Raw genomic sequence first — 25481 nt, forward strand, 5'->3', positions numbered from 1 at the left:
CTGGGGTGCATGGCACCCCCAAACCAGCCCAGCCAAAACCACCCCAAGGGGAGGACAGTAAGGAAATGACGGCACTGGAGGAAACTGTTCCCTCTAGCAACCGTAGGAGCGGTCCCTCCAGGACAAAGGGAACAAAAGAAAGCAAGGTACCTAGCCAGATTGTGGTGGTAGGGGATTCTATTATCAGGAGAACAGACAGGGCAATCTGCTACCGGGACCATGATCGCCGTACAGTCTGTTGTCTCCCGGGTGCTCGGGTATCGCACATTGCGGACCAGATAGAAAGATTGTTCGGAGGGGCCGGAAAGACCTGGATGTCTTGGTGCACGTTGGCACCAACGACAAAGTTAGTGGTAGGTGGGATTATAGGGACCTAGGACAAAAATTGAAGGCAAGGATATCTAAGGTAATATTATCTGAAATATTACCTGTGCCACGCACTAGTCCAGGGAGGCAGAGGAAGATTAGGAAGGTAAATGTGTGTCTCAGGGACTGGTGCAGGAAAGAGGGGTTTGTGTTCTTAGAATACTGGGCAGACTTCTCAGTCAGGCACCATCTTTTTTGTCGCGATGGATTGCACCTAAATGAGGAGGGGACAGCAGTGCTGGGGGAAAGGATGGTTAGAAAGTTGGAGGAGATTTTAAACTAGGTGCCTGGGGGGAGGGATTAGAAAGAATTAGTGGGACAACTAGAGAGCGAAGAAAAATGGGATGTATAAAGTATAATGAGGGTGGAGAGTGGGGAAGGAGAAAAATAGTCAGGATGGTAATTTAAGGGAAACTCAGATTCCTAAGAAAACGTTATCCTCAACAAAACTCACGGATCAGGGAATTACCAAACTAAAGTGTATGATTACAAATGCAAGAAGCCTAACAAGTAAAATGGGGGAATTAGAAACAATTGCACTTAATGACCAATATGATATAATAGGCATTACAAAGATATGGTGGGACGATTCCCAATACTGGGCGGAAAACATGGAGGAGTTCGCCCTCTTCAGGAAAGATAGAACTAATAAAAATGGAGGGGGTGTTTGTCTATATGTTAAACCTTTATTAAAACCGTATTTAAAGGAAGTCATTTACAAGGGGACTGGAGATAACGTGGAGTCATTGTGGGTTGAGATTTCGAGTGGGGGTAAGGATACAAAAAACTTCTAATAAGGACATTCTATAAACCACCAGATATTAGTGTGTCTGACGAATTACTACTCTGGCAGCAAATCGAAAAAGCTGCAGGTATGGGGGACATCATTATCGTCGGGGACTTTAATTACCCAGACATAAACTGGAAAACCGAAACAGTGAATACAACTAGGGGTAATAGGTCCTTAAACATGCTTAAAGATCATTACTTGTCCAGGTAATCGGGGAACCAACTAGGCATAGGGCTATACTGGACCTAGTACTAACTAATAATGAGGAAATAATATAAAATACTAAAGTAGGGGAGACCCTAGCTAATAACAATCACAGTATGATCACATTCGATATCATCTTTCTAAAACAACAATATAAGGGTCTAACTAAAACTTTTAACTTTAAGAAAGCCAATTTCATATTGCTGAAACAAGCAATGACAGAGATCAATTGGGAAATTGTATTGCAAGGTCAGAATACTGCTGAAATGTGGGATGTTTTTACAACTACTCTCAATAAGTACACTCATTTGTATATTCCCGGAGTCAACTAAAACAGGAGTAGGAAATTCAAACCGATGTGGCTTAATAAGAGGGTCAAGGAACAAATGAATAAAAAAGGCGTGCTTTCAAAGCATTTAAGTCTGGCGGAACTTTGGAATCATTCCAGTTCTAAAAAGAATATAACAAAAAATGCAAAAAAGAAATCAGAGCAGCAAAAATAGAAAACGAAAAACAAATCGCAAAGGAGAGTATAACAAACCCCCAAAAATTCTTTAAGTACATAAACGGAAAAAGGCTAAAAAGGGAGAATATTGGGCCTTTAAAGTGTGAGTTGGATGTCTTGATTAATGATGATAGGGATAAAGAAGATTTATTTAATAAATTCTTTTCATCAGTATTCACAAATGAGGACAGGTTGACGAGAGTAAAGCATAACATAAGCTACGAAAATGACCCGATGCTAGGTACTTGGTTAAATTAGGATGTAGTCCGGAAGAGACTAAGTAAAATTAAGATAAATAAATCTCCTGGGCCGGATGGACTGCACCCCAGGGTTCTTATGGAACTTAATGTAGAGATATCGAGACCCCTATATTTGATTTTCAGAGAGTCAATTAGATCAGGAACGATACCAAAAAAACTGGCGTATAGCAGAGGTAGTCCCAATATTTAAAAAGGGTATTAAAACTCACCCAGGTAACTATAGACCGGTAAGTTTGACATCTATTGTAGGGAAATTACTAGAAGGTATATTAAGGGACAGCATACTTGAGTACTTGGATGCCTCCAAGGTTATTACTAGGATTCAGCATGGTTTTGTGAAGGACAGATCCTGTTAAACTAACTTAATAAGCTTCTACGAGAAAGTGAGCGATAATATTGACCAGGGAAAACCAGTTGATGTGGTCTATTTAGATTTTGCAAATGCCTTCGATACAGTGCCTCACAGGAGACTGATCAACAAATTAAAGAACTTGGCCTAGGAAATACTATTTGTACCTGGATAGGTAATTGGCTGGATAACAAAGTACAACGAGTAGTGGTCAATGGGTTGCAGTGGATGTGATCTTTTCGGACTTCGCTAAGGCCTTTGACAAACTTCCACATAAGAGACTAATTCTCAAATTAAGGGAGCTTGGGGTAGGGGACACTATTTGTACTTGGGTGAATAATTGGCTGTTCAATAGGGAACAGCGAGTGGGGATTAATGGGATGTACTCTGAATGGGCTTCAGTACTCAGTGAAATACCACAGGGTTCAGTACTCGGATCATTGTTGTTTAATATATTCATTAATGACCTAGGAGAGGGAATGGAAAGCACAGTATCAATTTTCGCAGATGATACTAAGCTATGTAGAGTAATTAATTCAGACAAGAATGTTGAGTCTCTTCAGAATGACTTATCTAGACTTGAGGTCTTGGCAGATAAATGGGGAATGAGGTTCAATACAGACAAATGTAAAGTTATGCACTTTGGGACTAAGAACAATCGGGCAGCCTATAAACTAAATGGGAAAAATGTAGGGATAACAGTAGTTGAAAAAGATTTGGGAGTGCTCATCGACAATAAACTTGGTAGCAGTACGCAATGTCAAAATGCAGCAACAAAAGCAAATAAAGTGTTAGCATGCATTAAACGGGGAATGGAGACAAGGGATGAGAGTGTAATCCTGTCACTGTATAAATCATTGGTGCGGCCACACCTGGTATATTGTGTACAGTTCTGGGCACCTCACTATAAAAAAGATATCTTGGAACTCGAAAAGGTTCAGAGGTGAGCCACTAAACTGGTTAAGGGGTTAGAGGCACTGGATTATGAGGAAAGACTTAAAAGGATAGATTTGTTTACACTGGAAAAGAGGCGACTGAGAGGGGACATTATTAGTATTTTTAAATACATTAAGGGACAATACAAGGATTTATAAAACAATTAGTTTATCAAAAAAACACTGCATAGGACACGAGGACACCCCCTGAGGTTAGAAGAAAAAAATCCATACACAACGGAGAAAATCGTTCTTCACAGTAAGAGCAGTAAAGATTTGGAATTATTTGCCAGAGAAGGTAGTAATGGTGGACTCAATCAATAAGTTTAAAAATGGATTAGATAAATTCCTAGCGGAAAAAAATATCCAAGGATACAGCATTTAAATAAGATTTAAAAAAAAAAACATTTATTATACAGGTTGAACCCGATGGAGATCTGTCTTTTTTTCAACCTCAACTTCTATGTAACTAAGGCATCACACATATGAAAGATAGCAGTGAAGTGTTACAAAGTAAGCTGTTCAGTGTTAGGAGTGTTACAAGACTGGAAAATGTGTAAAAAATAAAAAAGTTTACATAGATAAAAAGCAAAGAAAGTGATATAAAGTCTTAACATAAGTGTTAAATTGTGATGCCCTGAATTCCTCAGCCAGAGCGGTTCAGGAGGCTTTACACCCCAATGCTCACCCCACAACTGACACTAATAAATGTATAAAGGTCTTATCTGTAATTGTGTGATATTAAATGTCCAGTCAAATACTAGTTCCCTACTTAAAAACAATGAGAGGCAGGTTGGGAGGGGTGCCAATCCAGACTGAAGGAGTCTCAACCTTCAAGTGAACATACATACATATAATATATTATATATATATATATAGGGGGAGGGCTCCCTAAACTGCACACCCTAGCTAATTTTCATGAGAGATGCTCACTTGTTGAGACTTTTAGTACTACACATAGAAATAAAAGATGCAGGTACATTATGTAAACATTACTGTTCAAAATTGAAATACATGTTACAATTAAACATCAAATAAGAGGTTGTTAGCATAACGTTAGGGGCTTACCCACTAACGTCCAGGTCCCCTATTAGGGCAAGTCCCTAACATTCTTAGGGTTCACATTTGGGGTGTAGGGCAACCCCTAACCAGCCCAGCCAAAACCACCCCAAGGCATCACACAAATGAAAGATAGCAGTGAAGTTTTACAAAGTATTAGTTGAGTGAAAGCAGCATGCTATCACTCCATGGTTGATGATGTCTTTCACACTTGTGAAGTTTTTATCTTGCAAAGTCTCCTTCCCTATTTTGGACTTCCACGCACACCAATTGGCTCTTGAATTTTTCATCATATCATTTAGATGGTTCCCCAAGATATGATCTTGCAGAAAAAAATTTCTGTGGTTGAATGTCCACGCTGATAGCTTCTAGTCCAGGTATGTCTCCAGCTGCTGGCATATCCAGAAATACATATTTGCTCAGCATTTCAGATTCCAGCTTTTCTTTAATTTGTGCTGTTTCTCTGAACGTAACATCACTTTCCTTGACAAGCTTTCTAGTACTTGAATTGCATAATATTGTAGTGTTTACTTTCATGACAATAGCCAAGCATAATGCACTTGATAGATTTTACGTCTAAACTGCTACTTCTTTCATTTGGTATATGCACATAGGCCATATTTCCAATAGTTCTGAGATGTTTTACACTTGGTTTTCTTTTTGACCATGCTTCAGTAGGTATTTTGTCTTTTAGGGCAACTGTAGCAGAATGGTTCTTTAAGGATACTGCTGTGGACAGTTTCCACTCAAACTGCTTGTCTATGCCTGCATCTTCTAGCATATATCTTCATTTCTCTATTAGTGTGTGGTGTGCTCCCTCACACTGTTCTGCTCAGCAGTATAGGCAACGGTCAATTGATGCTCAATTCATATTTCTTTAAGAAGAATTCCACCTGATTAGATCTCAGTGTTTTGAGTATTGGACCTGTTTGATCCTCTACAATTCTCTTATAGTCTGCAATTCTCTTTACTACTTCAGACTTCTTTTTGATGTAGTATACGTGTGTCATTCTTGTGAATTCAGTCATCAATGATTGTAACTAAGTAGCTGTATCCACTTATTGACTTGACTTCCATTGGACCATGCACATCTCTATGTACTTACTCAAGCGGTGCTTCAGCTCTGCTTGCTGACTTTGAAAATGGCTGGTGGCTTTGCTTCATTGTTATATAGCTTTTTCACATACAGGCTTCTCTGTGTCCATCACTGACATTCCTGTTACCATCCTGTTCAATTTTAAAACACTATCGTATCCAAGGTGACCAAATGTTCTATGCCAGAGCTCTAGTGATTGCAACTCAGTTATCATTGGATAACAGTGCTGTGTGTGTCAAGGATATATAATTGGCAACACCGGATGCCTGTTGCTATTGTGATTCCTTTTCTGCTCCATACAATGGGGGTCATTCTGAGTTGTTCGCCCGTTGCCGATTTTCGCAACGGAGCGATTAAGGTAAAAATGTGCATGCGCATGGTACGCAGTGCACATGCGCTAAGTATTTTAGCACAAAACTTAGTAGATTTACTCACGTCCGAACAAAGAATTTCCATCGTTGAAGTGATCGGAGTGTGATTGACAGGAAGTGGGTGTTTCTGGGCGGAAACTGACCGTTTTCTGGGAGTGTGCGGAAAAACGCAGCCATGCGAGGATAAAACACGGGAGTGTCTGGAGAAACGGGAGAGTGGCTGGCAGAACACAGGGCGTGTTTGTGATGTCAAACCAGGAACGAAACGGGCTGAGCTGATCGCAGTGTAGGAGTAAGTCTCGAGCTACTCAGAAACTGCAAAAAAAATTCTATTCGCAATTCTGCTAATCTTTCGTTTGCAATTATGCTAAGCTAAGATACACTCCCAGAGGGCGGCGGCCTAGCGTGTGCAATGCTGCTAAAATCTGCTAGCGAGCTAACAACTCGGAATGACCCCCCAATGCACTTTCCTTTAGCAAAAGGAACTATGTGACCCTTTTATTCTACGACACTGATGGCTATAAGATTTGTTCCCATCTCTGGTACATAAAGCAAGTCTTGGATTTCTGTGACTCTAATTTTAGTCCCAATTTTCAAGTGTGCTTTGATTTTTAAAGCTCTAGTAGCTGTAAATACTTCACTTCCAACCCCTTTGACTGTGATGGGATCACATGTAGTTAATTCAGGCACAACAAGGAACTTCAGCTGCAATGTGGAGTGGCCCACTCCACATTGCAGCTGAAATGCCTTGTTGTGCCTGAATCAGTATAAAAACAATCTAGTATGTGGTCATCTCTGACACTCAGGTCGATTCTCAAATGCCTTGTGACCTAGTTTGTGACATATGTAGCACCTGAATTACATTTTTTTAATTTTATCACTCTTTTTGTGTAATGTAGCACTCTCAGAGTTTGATTCACATTGCATGCATTCTTGGAAATTTGCTCTGAATGTGGGGGTCATTCTGAGTTGATTGCTCGCTAGCAGTTGTTAGCAGCCATGCAAACGCTAAGCCTCCACCCTCTGGGAGTGTATTTTAGCTTAGCAGAAGTGCGAACGAAAGGATCGCAAAGCGGCTAAAAAAATAATTGTGCAGTTTCAGAGTAGCTCCAGACCTACTCCTAGCTTGCGATCCCTTCAGACTGTTCAGTTCCGGATATGACGTCACAAACACGCCCTGCGTTCGTCCAACCATGCCTGCGTTTTTCCTGGCACGCCTGCGTTTTTTCAAACACTCCCTGAAAACGGTCAGTTGACACCCAGAAACGCCCCTTTCCTGTCAATCACTTTGCGGCTGGCATTGCGACTGAAAAGCATCGCTAGACCTTGTGTAAAAATACATCGGCCGTTGTGAAAGTACATCGCGCGTGCGCACTGCGCCGCATACGCAAGCGCAGAAGTGCAGCTTTTTCACTTAATCGATGCGCTGCAAACATTTTTCACTAGCGATCAACTCAGGATGACCCCCTGTGTCTGTAGTTGACTTGGTTGTGTTTGCTTCCAATGCCACAACTAGAAAGTAAAACTCTAACGTTTTGTATCATCGATGCAGCGATCTCTTCATCATTTACTTGCACTCTTACAGATAATAGTTGCTGAGAATTGAACATATTTTTTTCTTTGTAGTCACTTATGCTGCTGTATTCACATAGCTTTGTGTTATAAAATAAACATCTCAGATTAATTATTCTTATGTGACTCCCATCTTGATATGCTGCCTGCAGTGCTGTCCACATGTCTTTTGCTGACACTTTCCCATGTATGATAGAGTACACATGTTGCACAAAACTCAAACCAATTGTACCTATGGATCTCGCTATATCATCTGGGTTTGGACGGTCACCAAGATCTACTGTAACTTTCCACAACCTTTCATGGTTTAGTTGCATTTCCATAGTAAACTTATATGTGGTATAATTTTCTGCAACTTTCAGTTTGATAAACCAAGGAATTGGTGTAGCTCCTGTGTGCATGTTTCTCACAGGCATAATTATGTAGCTTATGTGTTCTAAATAGCTTCTCTGCTGACACACTGCACTGGAAACACTCGGTGTTGTCTTCACTCTGTGTCTGCAGGTGTCTAAAATGGCACATGTGTGATGCTGGACATTGTAGTATCTTGGGGCCTGTGTATATGTAAATCATGTGCCTGGGCTCATAACCAGTTAGAATATGTGTGTACAGGTGGTATTGGTATGGAAAAGTGAGTGTGCACATCAGTGGATGCCCTGAAATAATACTAATTAATATTTATTCCCGGGTTGGAGCTGTTTACAGTGCACATGGGTGCGGTATCTGCTGGGAGTCTCAACTGCAGTAAGAGACTCCAGCTTCACCCCCTGATGTCACCATCCCCGCCCCTGGATCAGGATGCAGGAAGCAGCAACCCGTGGATCTTCCTATGCTGCAAACAGGAGCCAGGTCGGATGACCCGGCTTACCCATTTACACTGCCCCTTAATCAGGGTCCTTCCCGGAACCAACCCTTCAAGATATCTGGGTTGGATTCCTTTGTCATTGGACCCAGACTAACTCTTTTCCACTGAGCCATGACCAAGGTTATCACAGCAATAACATAGGTTTTATTGGCAGTGGAAAAGGGGTAATAGTCTAGCACAGAGGTTACCAAATGCGGTCCTCAAGGCACCCCAACGGTCCAGGTTTTAAAAGTATCCATGCTTGGCCACAGGTGACCTAATTAGCACCTCAGTCAATTTGATTTAACTATCTGTGCTGAGCCATGGATATACTTAAATCCTGGACTGTATAATTCCAGTGATCCTGCCATATAATTCTAGTGGTATTGGCTTATAAATCCAGTCCAGTGATACTGCCGTATATGTCCAGTGATACTGCCGTATATGTCCGGCGGTACTGCCGTATAAATCCAATGATCCTGCCTTATAATTCCAGTGATCCTGCCATATAATTCCAGTGGTACTGGCGTATAAGTCCAGTTATCCTGATGTATAATTCCAGTGCTACTGGCGTATAAATCCAGTGATCCTGCCGTATAATTCCAGTGATCCTGCTGTATAATTCCAGAGATCCTGCCATATAATTCCAGTGGAACTGTCTTATAAATCCAGTCCAGTGATACTGCCGTATATGTCCAGTGATACTGCCGTATATGTCCAGCGGTACTGCCGTATAAATCCAGTGATCCTGCCGTATAATTCCAGTGGTACTGGCGTATAAGTCCAGTGATCCTGCCGTATAATTCCAGTGATCCTGCTGTATAATTCCAGTGGTACTAGTGTACAAGTCCAGTGATCCTGCCGTATAATTCCAGTGGTACTGGTGTATAAGTCCAGCCCAGTGATACTGCCGTATATGTCCAGTGGTACTGGCATATACGTCCAGTGATCCTGCCATATAATTCCAGTGATCCTGCCGTATATGTCCAGTGGTACTGCCATATAATTCCAGTGATACTGCCGTATATATATATATATATATATAGCCTGTTGCAAAGCGGATTACTGAGGCCATAACAACTATGCTGGTGTTAGACGTACGTCCGGTATCTGCCATTAGTGCAGTAGGACTGCAGTGCCAACCCTAGATGGGCCAAGTGTTTGTGCCGCACACTTGTGTCGCTTAGCTTAGTCATACAGCTACCTCATTGTCCTCTTTTACTTCTTGGCATGACACTGCCATATAAGTCCAGGGGTACAGCTGTATTAGTCCACCAATTGCAGAATTTTTTAAAAATGACAGGGGTGTGCAGGAGATGCTGTCAGTGGACTGAAAAATTGCGGACACTTTCGACATTCAGCCACTGCATGCCACTACTAGATGGGCCAGGTGGTTGTGTCGCTTAGCTTAGTCATACAGCATCCTTGGTGCACTTCTTTTTTTTCTTTGCATCATGTGCTGTTTGGGAACTAGTTTTTTAAAGTACCATCCTGTCTGACACTGCAGTGCCACTCCTAGATGGGCCAATTGTTTGTGTCGCTTAGCTGAGTCATACAGCTACCTCATTGCACCTCTTTTACATCTTTGCATGATGTGCTGTTTGGGCCCTGTTTTTTTATATCTGCCATCCTGTCTGCAACTGCAGTGCCACTCCTAGATGGCCAGGTGTTTGTGCCGCCCACTTGTGTCGCTTAGCTTTGTCATACAGCCACCTCGGTGCAACCTTTTGGCCTAAAAACAATATTGTGAGGTGTGAGGTGTTCAGAATAGACTGGAAATGAGTGGAAATTAATGTTATTGAAGTTAATAATACCATAGGATCAAAATTACCCCCAAATTCTGTGATTTTAGCCATTTTTATGTTTTTTTCTAAAATCATCCAGATCTAAAACAAAAACACATAAGGGTGGTTTTGGCAAAACCAATCCAAAACCAAAACACGAGCGGGGAATTAGAACCAAAACCAAAACACAAAACACAAAAAGTGCCCGCCGCACATCTCTAATAATTACCCCTTTTCTCCAGAGGTTTTACATCAAGAACAAGGAGGCATTCATAGAGAGAAAGGTTTTTATAAAACGTATTTTATTTCCACAAAATGAAAATGGCAAATACAGTAGTTCACAAGATATGAAGGGACTCATACCCAAGGTATGCTGAGGTATAGCTGTTGTTTAGTAGTTCAGAGAACGGGGCCTCGTTACCAAATCAATTGCCCTATTTAGAGTAAATAAGTGCATCTACACATTAGTACAGTGGGCAATATAGCAATACACAGTTGAGGATTATTGGTTTTGACACCTATTTTAAAGTATACCTAATAAAATTTGGTTGTATACATTTTTTTCATTAAGGGACACGCGTGCACCCCTTGTAAACTGACTTCTTGGTCTCTTCTTTTGAATTGTGTTGAGTGCCAGATACTGTAGGTCAGAGACCCACACAGCTGATATGGGCTGGTACAAAATAAATAAATAAGTATACCTAATCCTATGTCATAAAAGTTACATGCAATTGTGGAATTTTATGGTGTGACTCTTGCCCTCAGCTTCATACAGTAGGTTGTACTATAGAAGCATTGGACATGCACCAACAAAATCTACGTATTTACAACTTTTTATTGCATTTGGTTTTCTTTAAATAGGAGGCACAGCAGAACATTCACATATATTCAAGACTAGATGGACCAGTCTTAATATTGTATTGTAATTTCCTAGATACATCTAAAAGATCATCTCTGATACTTAGAATGGAACACTACAGCATTTTGACATCGCAGATCCTACACAATGAGATAGCATGTCATGAAAATGCGACCATTTGTAATGGAACTTCCTGCCTGTTGCCACCTGATAATTTCAATGCTATTTTAAATACAGTTTTAAGTACTGTTATTACAATAATGTTAGCACTTGTCATGTTTTCCATGGGCTGCACTGTGGAAGTAAAGAAATTCTGGGGCCACATAAAGCATCCCTGGGGCATAGCAGTAGGCGTCCTTTGCCAGTTTGGTATAATGCCCCTCACAGCCTTTGTTTTAGCCCTGCTATTTGATGTCCATCCAGTTCAAGCTGTCGTAGTCCTAATTATGGGCTGTTGCCCGGGAGGAACTGGCTCTAACATTCTGGCATACTGGGTAGATGGAGACATGGATATGAGGTAAGAAATATGTATAGCTTTGGAAGCTTGTTTAGCAAGTACACTTATTCTTTACCCTCTGTTTTAATGTATTTATAAAGTTTGATTTGTGCCACAATTACCTTAATGGTGCTTTATAAAGATGACAATAATAGACATTAGACCTTTGTCTGTTTACCATACACAACTATATATAATGGTCTGGAATTTGTCATTTTTTTCAATACCAGTGGTACAATTAACTAAACATCCCCCCTAATCTGAAAGACAGAGCCAGGGGCAAATGCAGGAGCAGGGATTTGACAAGGGGTGGATTCCACTTTTGCCTTTTATTAAAATATTCATGTGCTGCCTTCTATATCTCTGGACAAGCCTAGAAATCTGCTGCAACAAGAAGCCTGTATAAGTTAGTTAATAGCTAACATAAGGGTTGTAATATTATAGTGTTGATGAGTTTTTATGGCTTATTCTTGTACTGCTTAAAAAAACACAGATCACAGTATATTTCTCTATATAGACAATGCACGTCATGTTTCTATACTCCTCAATCTATTCTCCATTCAATTGTGAAGCACAGCAGAATTTTTTGGCATATATTGATACATGTTAATAATTCTATGAAAGGCACATACAGTATTCCACTTTAAAGAACACAGTGTTGACTATATTTTGTAGTTAGGCTCAAGTATCTTGCTAGGATAGCAATGTAACTCCATAAGGGGTTGTAATGGAGTCAAAGATCGCCGGATGTGTGGGATGCCGGACGATCTCGGATGTTTTTTAAATGGGGCAATTCATAATAAGGCATGGTTTTGCCTTGTAATCAGGGTTGGACTGGCCCACAGGGGTACAGGGGAAACCCCAGTGGGCCCAGCCCAGGTTCCAGACTGTGCACTTGAATTATACATTATACATATGTTACCTTATACTGCACAGGACTATAGTGTGTTTTCTACTCTGCAATGCATTGTTGTAATTAAACTGCTACATTATCATGCATAACAGAAACTATCAGTATTTATGGGGCCAAGACCTTAAGCAAGCCTCTGTAGGGACTGGTCACACCCACTCTGGTGACTGGCCACACCCATAAGAATGGGCCCCTAAAACAGCATTCCCCCTTCATGTCTCAGTCTAACACTGCTTGTAAGTGTTTGCCCCTTTAGAAAGGTCAGAGATCGGACGGCATCCCGCACCTCCGGCGATCTTAGACACCATTACATCCCGCCACATACAGTATATTTGTGGGATTTGGAAATATTCTACAGCATGTTTTCAGTTACTGAATGTTCTAAAACATCTTTTAATGCAGTATAGTGTACTGTACTATGTTATAATCTGAGCAAGAGCAGATATCTTGTACTGTATGTATTTAGTAAGACCAGTGCCCGTTTGCACATGGCCTAAAAAACTTTATTTCAACCCATGCAGATTGTCGTGATTCTAAAACTTACGCCTACTTGCATTTGTGGTGGAAAGAAAAGGGGCATTGTAACGTAGGTTAGGTATAGCAAGGGAATGTATCTGTGAAAGCTGCATTAGGTGCCAAGTGCAAATACATGATAAGGATGATGACAGTTGCTAGTGCAAGGGATCCACTACTGACTGAATGATTGCAAATGCACCACTGACACTGACATCTGCTTTCTTTGTTGGTTTTTGTGGTGTTGGCACAGAAGTTGGAAGGTAGTATGTGATGTATTAGAGAAATGTAAAGCAAGACTGTATGTGCATGCAATAGGGTACAACAAAAATTACACCCATCCGCCATAACATTAAAACCACTGACAGGTAAGGCACCTGTCAAGGGGTGGGATATTGTTGGGGCACTCTTACATGCAATTAAATATGGCTAAAACATAAATATTTATTGGTATACATTAAAATGAAGTAATAACCATCATATGAAGCCCGTAAGACATTATATAGTGAACATATACACACAGAGTATGGTGTAAAAAAATGTGTCAATATATCACAGCTAAATTTTGAATATTTGCAATAATTCTGGATACGTGAGTATCCTCCAAATCAGATTGGTAATTAGCTGTATTGATAATGTGAATTAATAATAAGAAAATTGTGAGGAAAAAAATCAATTAGATGAAAACAGAGTATCACTGACCTGGTTTGGGAGTGTTGTGGACTCGGGGCTTCTTCCGATGACCGGGAAGAGGAACCGCCACTGGGTCGTAGTAGAGATGGCCGGATGTAGGTCTTCCTCATGCAGAACTAAGACGGCAGGCGGGAGGCCCAGAGGAATTCTTGTAGGTCTCCTGTAAGACAAGACTTGTAGAAATAATGAAGGCTGGGGTACTGAGATATTGGAGACACTGTGGTATTGAAGGCACTGAGGTACTGGGAGTACAGGGAGTGCTGGGAGACCCTTGGAGGCACGGAGGTGTTTGGAGGCACGGAGGTGCTTGGAGGCACGGAGGTGTTTGGAGACACCGAGGTGTTTGGAGGGACGAGGTGCTTGGAGGCACGAGGTGCTTGGAGACACGGAGGTAACTGGAGGCACGGAGGTGCTTTGAGGCGCGGAGGTGCTTGGAGGCACGGGGTGCTTGGAGGCACGAGGTGCTTGGAGGCACGGAGGTGCTTGGAGGCACGGAGGTAACTGGAGGCACGGAGGTAACTGGAGGCACGGAGGTAACTGGAGGCACGGAGGTGCTTGAGGCGCGGAGGTGCTTGGAGGCACGAGGTGCTTGGAGGCACGAGGTGCTTGGAGGCACGGAGGTGCTTGGAGGCACGGAGGTGCTTGGAGGCACGAGGTGCTTGGAGACACGGAGGTAACTGGAGGCACGGAGGTGCTTGTAGGCACAGGATGCTTGGAAGCACAGGTTGCTTGTAGGCACAGGATGCTTGGAAGCACAGGTTGCTTGTAGGCACAGGATGCTTGGAAGCACAGGATGCTTGCAGGGACAGGATGCTTGGAAGCACAGGATGCTTGCAGGGACAGGATGCTTGGAAGCACAGGATGCTTGCAGGGACAGGATGCTTGGAAGCACAGGATGCTTGCAGGGACAGGATGCTTGGAAGCACAGGATGCTTGCAGGGACGAGGGAGCTCTGGATCATAGCTTCCACAGGAGAAACGAAGATACTCAGGCATCGGATCTCTGCCTGGTATCTGATTTTAAATTCCCCGCCCTAGCCTGATTGGCGGAGCAGGCAGGTGACGTCAGACCTGCTCCGCCTCCTTGCCCTTGCTTGTGATGGCGGCGCCCTTGCTTCCGGGAAGCCGCCGGAGAGCAGCGCCGACCCGCCGCTGAAGCCGGAGACTGACAGGGGAAGAGAGGCGCCGGGCAGACCAGGCCACCCGCAGGGACAAGCGCGGTCGCCGCTGCCCGAGGTTCGTGACAGTACCCCCTCCTCCAGGAGTGGCCCCTGGACACTTCCCGGGCTTAGTCGGATGTCTGGAGTGGAAGATCCGAATCAGACGAGGAGCCGTTACTTCAGTAGCCCCAATCCAACTTCTCTCCTCAGGTCCATAACCCTTCCAGTCCACCAAGTACTGTAATTTTTTATGAAGATAACGAGAGTCCAGAATAGCTTTGATTTCAAACTCCGCTCCAGCTTCTGCCACTACGGACGTTGGCCTTGGGAGTGCTGAGTGGAATCGATTCAGTATGAGGGGACGGAGTAGAGAAACATGGAAGGCGTTAGGTATGCGAAGATGGGCAGGCAAACCCAGTTTACAGACCACAGGATTTAAGACTTGTAGCACAGGGTAAGGACCGATGAACCTTGGAGCGAATTTCATGGTGGGCACCTTCAACCGGAGATTCCGTGTGGACAGCCATACCCTGTCCCCAACTTTATATTGAGGTGCGGCTTGCCGTTTCTTATCTGCAAAGAACTTGTACCGAACAGAAACCTGCTTAAGATTAGTATGAACCTTTCTCCAAATTTGTCCAAAGTGTCGTAGAGTGGACGCTACAGCAGGAACCTCTATTATCGGAAGGCTTGGAAATTCCGGAACACGGGGATGGAACCCGTAGTTGACGAAAAATGGTGATTCCCCAGTGGAAGAATGAAACAAATGGTTATGGGCAAACTCCGCCCAAGGCAACAACTCCACCCAGTTGTCCTGTGAAGGAGAGAGATACAACCGAAGAAAAGTCTCTAGATCTTGATTGACTCGTTCCGTTTGTCCATTTGTTTGGGGATGATAAGCCGACGAAAACTTAAGTTTAATGTGTAGAGTTGAACAAAGGGCTTTCCAAAACCTGGCGGTGAACTGTACTCCACGGTCAGAAACAATCTCTTGTGGCAACCCATGCAAACGAAAATGTTCTCGGATAAACAATAGAGCCAGTTTCGGTGCTGTCGGAAGACCAGTCAAGGGCACAAAGTGTGCCATCTTCGAAAAACGGTCAACGATAACCCAAACGGTGTTGCAACCCTTGGAACAGGGCAAGTCAGTGATGAAGTCCATGGAAATGTGAGTCCAGGGTCTCACAGGGATAGGCAGAGGACGAAGTAACCCTGCAGGAGGCAGACGAGGAGATTTATGTTGTGTACATTGGGGACATGAATTAACGCAATCTTGTACATCCTTCCTCATGGTGTTCCACCAGTAAGACCTTTGCAGAAACTTGTACATCTTCTGAGCGCCGGGATGACCGGAAAACTTGGAGTTATGGACCCACCGTAGTATTCCTGGGCGGAATCTAGCTGGTACGGACATTCTTCCAGGAGGAGGAGCTGGAGTAGTTAAAGCAGCAGAGACAGAAACTGGATTCAGAATTAAACCCCGCTCCGGAGGTTCATCCTCGTCTGTGGGAACCTGTGAACGGGAAAGCGCATCTGCTTTAATATTGAGAGTCCCGGCACGGTACTTGATAATGAACGAGAATCGGGAAAAGAAAAGTGCCCATCTCGCCTGGCGAGGATTCAAACATTGTGCGGATTTGATGTACAGTAAATTCTTGTGATCCGTGTAGATGGTAAACACATGTTTAGCCCCTTCTAGAAGATATCTCCATTCTTCCAAGGCAGATTTGATTGCCAAGAGTTCCTGGTCTCCAATAGAGTAATTTCGTTCGGCTGGAGAGAATTTACGAGAGTGGAAGCCACACGGATGTAATTTCTTATCAGAGGAATGCTGGGAGAGGACAGCCCCCACCCCGACTGAAGATGCATCAACTTCTAAGAAGAAGGGTTCCTCGAAATTTGGTTGTTGGAGAACTGGAGCCGTCGTGAAAGCTAACTTTAAGCGAGAAAAAGCTACAATGGCTTCCGGAGGCCACAAACTAGGATTAGAACCCTTTCTCGTCAGGGCAGTAATGGGTGCAACAATGGTGGAGAAACCTTTAATGAATTTCCTGTAGTAGTTCGCAAAGCCCAGGAACCTTTGTATTGCTTTCAGGGAAAGAGGCTGAGTCCAATCACGAATGGCCGACAACTTTTCCGGATCCATGCGAAGCTCCGTCCCCGAGATGACATAACCGAGGAACGGAATAGATGTTACTTCAAAGGTACATTTGGAAAGCTTGGCGTAGAGATGATTCTCTTGTAAACGGTGTAGCACCTCTTTGACTTGAGTCCTGTGTTCGACAAGATTCTTGGAAAAAATCAGTATGTCGTCCAGATATACCACAACGCTCTGATACAGCATATCACGAAAGATTTCGTTGACGAATCCCTGGAAAACCGCGGGAGCATTACTAAGACCAAACGGCATCACCAAGTATTCGTAATGCCCATCTCGGGTATTAAAGGCAGTCTTCCATTCATCCCCCTCTCGGATGCGTATAAGATTATAAGCTCCTCTCAAGTCGAGTTTTGAAAAAATGCGGGCACCACGAACCCTATCAAATAACTCTGTGATTAGTGGCAAGGGGTATTTATTCTTAATAGTAATGTCGTTTAGGCCGCGGTAGTCGATGCATGGTCTCAACCCCCCGTCCTTTTTCTTCACGAAAAAGAAGCCTGCACCAGCAGGGGAGGAAGAGGGGCGAATGAATCCCTTGAGCATATTGGACTTAATATACTCCGACATGGCTTGAGTCTCGGGAAGAGACAGAGGATATGTGCGACCACGAGGTGGCGTCTTCCCTGGGACAAGGTCAATAGGGCAGTCCCAAGGCCTGTGAGGTGGTAACAGGTCAGCAGCTTGTTCCGAAAATACGTCCTTGTACCCTTGATATGCCTCCGGAATGTGCTCTTCATCCGTTTTGGAGGTAACACGGAGCGGACAAACAGGAGTAAGACAATTAGTGTGACAAAAGGAACTCCAGGACAGAATTTGTGACGACTTCCAATCGATGTGGGGGTTATGACTTTTCAGCCAAGGCATTCCAAGAACCAGATCATGGGGCATTTCTGGGATTACCAAGAGTTCCAAATCTTCCTGATGTAGAGCCCCGACCCGCAGCTTAACTGGCCCCGTGCGCCACATTATGAGACCTTTGGAAATTCTAGTCCCGTTGATAGCCGTCAGTGAAATTGGCCGCTCGATAGGCCGTAACTTTAAACCCAAACTTTGGGCACAGAAGGAAGAAACGAAGTTCCCTGCAGCTCCGGAATCCAATAGGGCTTCACAAGACCTGGAGACTGAATTGGAGACTAGAGTTACTGGAAGCAAGCAGTCCGAAGTTGGAGAAGCTTTTGTCGTAACTCCCAGCTTGACTCCTCCGGAACAAGCTAGGTCTGCCCGTTTCCCGGACGGACTTTACAAGATTTAAGAAAATGATCTGCGGCTCCACAGTAAAGGCAGAGTTTACCCTCACGACGACGCTGTCGTTCTTCCGGAGACAGTCGGGAGCGGTTAATTTGCATGGGCTCATCTGAGCTAGGTGAGGCCACCGGCCTAGGAGTAGGATTCCGGAACCTGGAACGATCCGAACGGTTACGTTCTCTTCCACGCTCCTGCATCCGAAGATCCACCTTGACGCAAAGGGAAATCAAATCTTCTAATGGATCCGGCAGATCTCTAGTAACCAGCTCGTCTTTCAGCCGGTCGGAAAGACCGTTCCAGAAGGCAGCTCTCAGGGCATCATTATTCCAGCGTAGTTCGGAAGCAATGGTCTGGAAATGAACCACGTACTGGCCCACGGAACGGGCGCCCTGCCGAACACGGAGCAAATCGGAAGAAGCAGTGGTCATTCTGCCGGGCTCGTCGAAAATCCTTCGAAAGGACGAGATGAAGTTGGTGTAGTTGGAAACCATGGGATCAGATCGTTCCCATAATGGAGACACCCAATCCAAAGCAGAACCTTCCAACAGAGAAATAATATATGCTACCTTGGACCGGTCTGTAGGAAAGTTGTGTGCAAGTAGCTCGAAATGTACCTCGCACTGGTTCAAGAAACCACGACAATTTTTGGGATTCCCATTATAGCGGGACGGAGTAGGCAACTGAAGGCGTGGAGTGACACCGGCCGATGGTTGAACATTGCTGGCAACGGCAACTGGTGCGACTGCTGGAACAGGAGCCGGAATTACTGAGGCCAGAGACGCCTGAATCTGATCCAGACGCCCGGACAACTGCTGGAGGTACTGCATCACCTGACCTTGTGCTGCTTCCTGACTTTGCACTCGAGAAGCCAGGTTCTGGATGGCACTAGAGTCCGTGTTCCGATCCCCCGAGTCCATGAGGCCTGAGTATACTATCACTGACCTGGTTTGGGAGTGTTGTGGACTCGGGGCTTCTTCCGATGACCGGGAAGAGGAACCGCCACTGGGTCGTAGTAGAGATGGCCGGATGTAGGTCTTCCTCATGCAGAACTAAGACGGCAGGCGGGAGGCCCAGAGGAATTCTTGTAGGTCTCCTGTAAGACAAGACTTGTAGAAATAATGAAGGCTGGGGTACTGAGATATTGGAGACACTGTGGTATTGAAGGCACTGAGGTACTGGGAGTACAGGGAGTGCTGGGAGACCCTTGGAGGCACGGAGGTGTTTGGAGGCACGGAGGTGCTTGGAGGCACGGAGGTGTTTGGAGACACCGAGGTGTTTGGAGGGACGAGGTGCTTGGAGGCACGAGGTGCTTGGAGACACGGAGGTAACTGGAGGCACGGAGGTGCTTTGAGGCGCGGAGGTGCTTGGAGGCACGGGGTGCTTGGAGGCACGAGGTGCTTGGAGGCACGGAGGTGCTTGGAGGCACGGAGGTAACTGGAGGCACGGAGGTAACTGGAGGCACGGAGGTAACTGGAGGCACGGAGGTGCTTGAGGCGCGGAGGTGCTTGGAGGCACGAGGTGCTTGGAGGCACGAGGTGCTTGGAGGCACGGAGGTGCTTGGAGGCACGGAGGTGCTTGGAGGCACGAGGTGCTTGGAGACACGGAGGTAACTGGAGGCACGGAGGTGCTTGTAGGCACAGGATGCTTGGAAGCACAGGTTGCTTGTAGGCACAGGATGCTTGGAAGCACAGGTTGCTTGTAGGCACAGGATGCTTGGAAGCACAGGATGCTTGCAGGGACAGGATGCTTGGAAGCACAGGATGCTTGCAGGGACAGGATGCTTGGAAGCACAGGATGCTTGCAGGGACAGGATGCTTGGAAGCACAGGATGCTTGCAGGGACAGGATGCTTGGAAGCACAGGATGCTTGCAGGGACGAGGGAGCTCTGGATCATAGCTTCCACAGGAGAAACGAAGATACTCAGGCATCGGATCTCTGCCTGGTATCTGATTTTAAATTCCCCGCCCTAGCCTGATTGGCGGAGCAGGCAGGTGACGTCAGACCTGCTCCGCCTCCTTGCCCTTGCTTGTGATGGCGGCGCCCTTGCTTCCGGGAAGCCGCCGGAGAGCAGCGCCGACCCGCCGCTGAAGCCGGAGACTGACAGGGGAAGAGAGGCGCCGGGCAGACCAGGCCACCCGCAGGGACAAGCGCGGTCGCCGCTGCCCGAGGTTCGTGACACAGAGTAGATAGAATTAAAATCACAGTAGATTCTGAATAATACCCAAATCCAGACAAATGTATTCTTCAGGTGAGTCCAAAGCATCCCAGAGATGTGGGCCAATGCGTTTTGAGAACTAATGTCTCTTCCTAATGGAAGTTCTGAAAACGCCTCGGCCACATCTCTGTGCTGCTTTGGACTCACTTGAAGGATCAATTTTCCTGGACTTGGATTGCCTAGGAGCCCAGCAGGTATTATCTGGAAGATGCTCTGCAACTTACCACCTGTAGCTCCTTCATCTCCAGTCTGGTACAATCTACAACACTATACTTTCTATTATTTTAAATGTGTATGCCATTTGTATAAGCTAATTAGGATTCATTTTACATTCTTGTCATTTTGAATTCTATTTTAACTTCTTACATTTTATATGTTGTAAACATTTCATTTTAGATTACCGGTAAATATCTTTTCTATTTTATTTACTTATTGAATATTGGGGGTCATTCCGAGTTGATCGCTCGTTGCTGATTTTCGCAACGGAGCGATTAAGGCTAAAATGTGCATGTGCATGGTACGCAGTGCGCATGCGCTAAGTATTTTAACACAAAACTTAGTAGATTTACTCACGTCCGAACTAAGAATTTTCATCGTTGAAGTGATCGGAGTGTGATTGACAGGAAGTGGGTGTTCCTGGGCGGAAACTGGCCGTTTTCTGGGAGTGTGCGGAAAAACGCAGGCATGCCAGGATAAAACGCGAGAGTGCCTGGAGAAACGGGGGAGTGGCTGGCCGAACGCAGGGCGTGTTTGTGACGTCAAACCAGGAACGAAACGGCCTGAGCTGATCGCAATCTGTGAGTAGATCTGGAGCTACTCAGAAACTGCTAAGAATTTTCTATTCGCAATTCTGCTAATCTTTCATTCGCTATTCTGCTAAACTAAGATACACTCCCAGAGGGCGGCGGCCTAGCGTGTGCAATGCTGCTAAAATCTGCTAGCAAACGAACAACTCGGAATGACCCCCATTGCCTATGTGACTAATACACACTTCAGACTGCATACCCTCATCCTGGTTCACATTGGGTAGCTCCCATCTCAACACCTTTCTATTGCTAGCTTTCCCATTCAGGGCAATGAGGGTAACCCCAATGTTTCAGAAAGGCCTGCTATCACCCAGAGATGCACCCAATTTGTCCTCATCCTATTTAGAACTTAACTAAAAAGCCTTTTATATAGCTAGCATTTAGTTAAGATGATCCTATGGTGTCATGATCAGTAATAGCTACAGTGACTCTTGCAAGCTATTAAAAAAATGACTTGAGAGTTGTTAATTAAATAGTTGTCACCTGACTTTGTCAACATGTCATTTCCGTTACCATGTTGTTCCTACCTTCTGTGTGCCATCTGCTCCCTGCTCTGTTCTACAACCCATGTGGTCAGATCACTCCTGAATCCATGGCAGCAGATTGTACATACACATCCTGTCAGCCTACAGTAGTTCCCTGGTCTCTCAACCTATAGCAAAAGTGGTCTGGGGACATTGGGGTTCAGCTGAAATCAAGTGGCATCCATGTAATTAACAATGGAGTCAAAAAATGTAAGTATCATTGTAACAAAAATAAATCCAATAATAACAATTTAGTTGCTTATGAAATATATTGTAAAGTTTAGTTACATACACATATATAACATGTTTGTATGTTTATTTGCTAGATGGTATAAAATAATCACTATCAAAAACAGCAGTATTGTTTTAGCATACTGAAGTGCAAAATCAGATTTTCTACATATGTTTTTGCTCTGTTGTCTGACTGTTATGTTACATTTGGTTTTAATAGTTCATATGTATGTAAAATATCATTGCATATTGATTTGTTTTGCAGTATAAGCATGACAACTTGTTCCACACTCCTTGCATTAGGCATGATGCCTTTGTGTCTCTTCCTCTACACCAAAACATGGGTTGATTCCAGTAGTGTAGTTATTCCTTACGACAGTATTGGTAAGTGCTGCTGGTTAAGTACAGTATAGTTGATTTTTGATAACAAGGGTGCCATGAAACGCTTCATGGTAAATCTAAGCTAATTGGACTGAATGAAAAGTTGATTGTCACACAATAGAAAGAGAGGGAAAGAGAATTCCTAGCTAAATGCTAAATACTAAATGTTAGCCTAAATATGACATAAGAATAGTGTCTTAATACACATTAACAGCTATTGTAACAAAATTCTAATGAATTCAACAGTTTTGATTCTCACCAATCTGAGTTGCAACTGCTTCAAATGTAGCGCTTAACTTGGATCTAAAAGAAAATCAAAAGGTCACTTTTGTGTGATCGGAAACTTGCAAGCTTTGACTCTGCAATGTGCATGTATACCAATCTGTCATCATGATGGCTGCCATTTTGTTTTGTGGAGAAAGTTGTAGAAGGCATAGTTCTCTAATTTTAGAAGATCCCAGAGAGGAAGTCTAAGTGGCATGATTCAGGGGACCTAGCAGCTGCACCCTCTAACCCATCTATACTGAGCCAGCATATGGCAAGGCTGCCTTTGTCAGGCCACAATAAGTATAGGTAAGCATCTCCTACCTGTAGAGTTCCTTTATAATTTATTTTACATAGACAAGTATACTACCTAAAGAGTTACTAAGCTTAGGTTTGCAAACCGACCAAACACTGACCTTAAAATGACACCAAACCGCCTAAACAATAGACCTGGCTGAAGTGCCGCCATAAGTGGGGGACAGCCAGTACTTCCGTACAGGGCCCGGACAGTGCAGGGGACCCGCCTGCTGGCAGAATTATTTTTTTAATTACTACACTTACACAGAACAGTGCAAGCTGCTAGCATTGGCCAGAGAGTTATATGAATGACTCATCACACTGCTAAACTGTGTGTGATGAGTCATTCATTAATTATCTGCCCAGCCAGTGCTAGATGTGCTAGAGCTGTCAGATGCTGGATTACCTGTAGGTCAGGCATGCAGCCCACTGCCCAGGAAAAATGCTTCATCACAGTAGGTAGTACAGGGATCTCACCTCCTGTATCTGCAGCTCTGTGTTCACTGCCAACCTCCTTGAATGTCTGTCCCTGTCTCCCCTTTTGTTTGTCTCTACACTATGTAGCTTAGTATGTTGCCTCACACCTCATGAGTGTCTCTACCCCCTTTACTCCCCATGAAGTTAAATTAGGAAATAAATGATTGGGATTTTCCCCCGATTCCATAACCAGCCCCAGACTCTGAGCCTAGACTGGTATTGAAAAATAGGGGGAAGAGAGACATGGCAGCTGGTCACTCTTAGCAAGCTATTTTATCACTGCTTCACTGAGTAGCATACTGGTGTCAGTCTGTTGGGAATCTCAGGAGTGTCAGAGCACAGTGACTCTCACCTTAACTCAACTCAGGATTCCTCGTTTATGATAATGAAGTTAACATTTTAAGAGCCGTATAGTGAGATGGAGAAGTGAAATATACTCAAAAACGATTTGTCTGTGCAGGAGTAGCTGGCTACTGTTTGATAATGTCAGCAACAACATGCAGAACACTGTAACAATGTCAACACAATATTATTATTATTATTATTATTATTATTATTATTATTATCTGCCATACCACCAACTAAAGTAAAAGGTAATGGCAAGATGGAATTCAACACTCTGTATGCTTCAGCGATCTCAGGAACAGCAAGAAGCCATCAAGACCTACAGAGCAAGCCATGAGATAGGAGGAGCATGTTATCTTTTTCCACCCCACTGGTTATTTAACCCTTTAGGTTTTTTTTAAAATGGTAAGAAATTAAGTATTTTAAAACACTGTCAGATCAGGCCACCATTCTAAACTACTAATGTAATGGAGGACGATGAGCAGACTGACAATGATGCCCACTCCTTAACCATAATCCACAGTCAAAAATGCATAATCTCTTATTTTGTGAGGGCCCAAACAAAGGAAGTATTCCACCAAATGTAATTTGTCAGAGCTATTTGCATGTTATATTTAATCTACAACACACTCCATAGTGCAAAGCAGCAAGACACACAATATCTTAGCAGGAGGGGCCAGGGCCATGATGGTGCAAATTACCTCATCGCTGCCACGCCCGCTTCTTCACCTTTTAGCAGGACAACTACATTTGAGAAGAAGCCTCTAATATTATGTTTATTGTATTTATAGATATGACTGAAAGCAAATATAATTAGAGAATATTTTTTCATATTATATTTTATACATTTTTTTTACATTCTTCTTTTTTAGGTATTGCTTTAGTTTCTCTTGTTATTCCTGTTGGAGTTGGAATTTTTGCAAATTACAAATGGCCCAGATATGCTAAGAAAATTCTTAAGGTCAGTAGCGAGATTATTTTACAGTTGAGTTGAACACTCAACATCCACATAGCAAAGCTTATGTAGCTACAAAATCAGAGCGCTGAATCTAGTAATGTGTAAAGCAAAGCTAAACAGGAAAAGCAGCAATTTCAGTAGCAGTCATTTCCAGTTTTATCTTTATAATTGTACAGAGGTAAACCATATAAAGAATAACCAGGACAATCATGTTTCTTACAAATAGTCAATCAGTAGTCACATACTGTGTACAGAAGTTATAGTCAAAGAAGGAGGCATTTCTTAAAAAGCTCTTTGACCATTGTACTGTATATGCCTGTATCAGTGAAAACAGTACCCACAGACCCCACCAGGCCTTCACGCCACTGTCTGTGCAGCAGAGAGGAACCGCCGGCCTGAGGAGCAGCGCCATGGGAAATGCCCGTCCCAAAATGGCTACCATCTCAGAGGAGACAGTTATTAAGGATGCTAGAGGAGGCGGTAGTCATTTTGGGAGGGACATTTTCAATAGTAGGAAGGGGGCAGGCAGGAACAGTGTCCTCTGCCAGGACCGCAGACTGGGGGTAGGGGGAACCTCTGACAACAAGCAGGTATCATGGGGAGGGGGTTAGATATCATGGGGAGGGGGTTAGATATCATGGGGAGGGGGTTTTGCCAGAAAGTTTTTTGGCAGGGGGTGCAAGATTTGTAGTTACACCACTGGCCTATATGGCATGAGAATGGCCAAAAAAATTTAATGTGCCTTCTTCATGCTATGGCATCTCATGTTCATAATGTATGTCACTCCCCCTCTTCAACATTCCCTGTTTATT

General features: G+C 43.9%; 1 protein-coding gene across 1 annotated transcript in view; it reads left to right on the forward strand.

The window, feature by feature from the left end:
• The first annotated feature begins 11101 nt into the window (after positions 1-11101).
• Positions 11102-25481, forward strand: part of LOC134992100 (ileal sodium/bile acid cotransporter-like) — a 22406-nt gene continuing 8026 nt past the window's right edge. Inside the window, exons 1-3 of the mRNA XM_063950762.1 lie at positions 11102-11511; positions 22213-22331; positions 24584-24672. Of these exons, the coding sequence (XP_063806832.1) occupies positions 11102-11511; positions 22213-22331; positions 24584-24672 (618 nt within the window). The remainder of the gene's footprint in view (positions 11512-22212; positions 22332-24583; positions 24673-25481) is intronic.

Source organism: Pseudophryne corroboree, chromosome 2 (genome assembly GCF_028390025.1).
Source record: "Pseudophryne corroboree isolate aPseCor3 chromosome 2, aPseCor3.hap2, whole genome shotgun sequence".
Lineage (NCBI taxonomy): Eukaryota > Metazoa > Chordata > Amphibia > Anura > Myobatrachidae > Pseudophryne > Pseudophryne corroboree.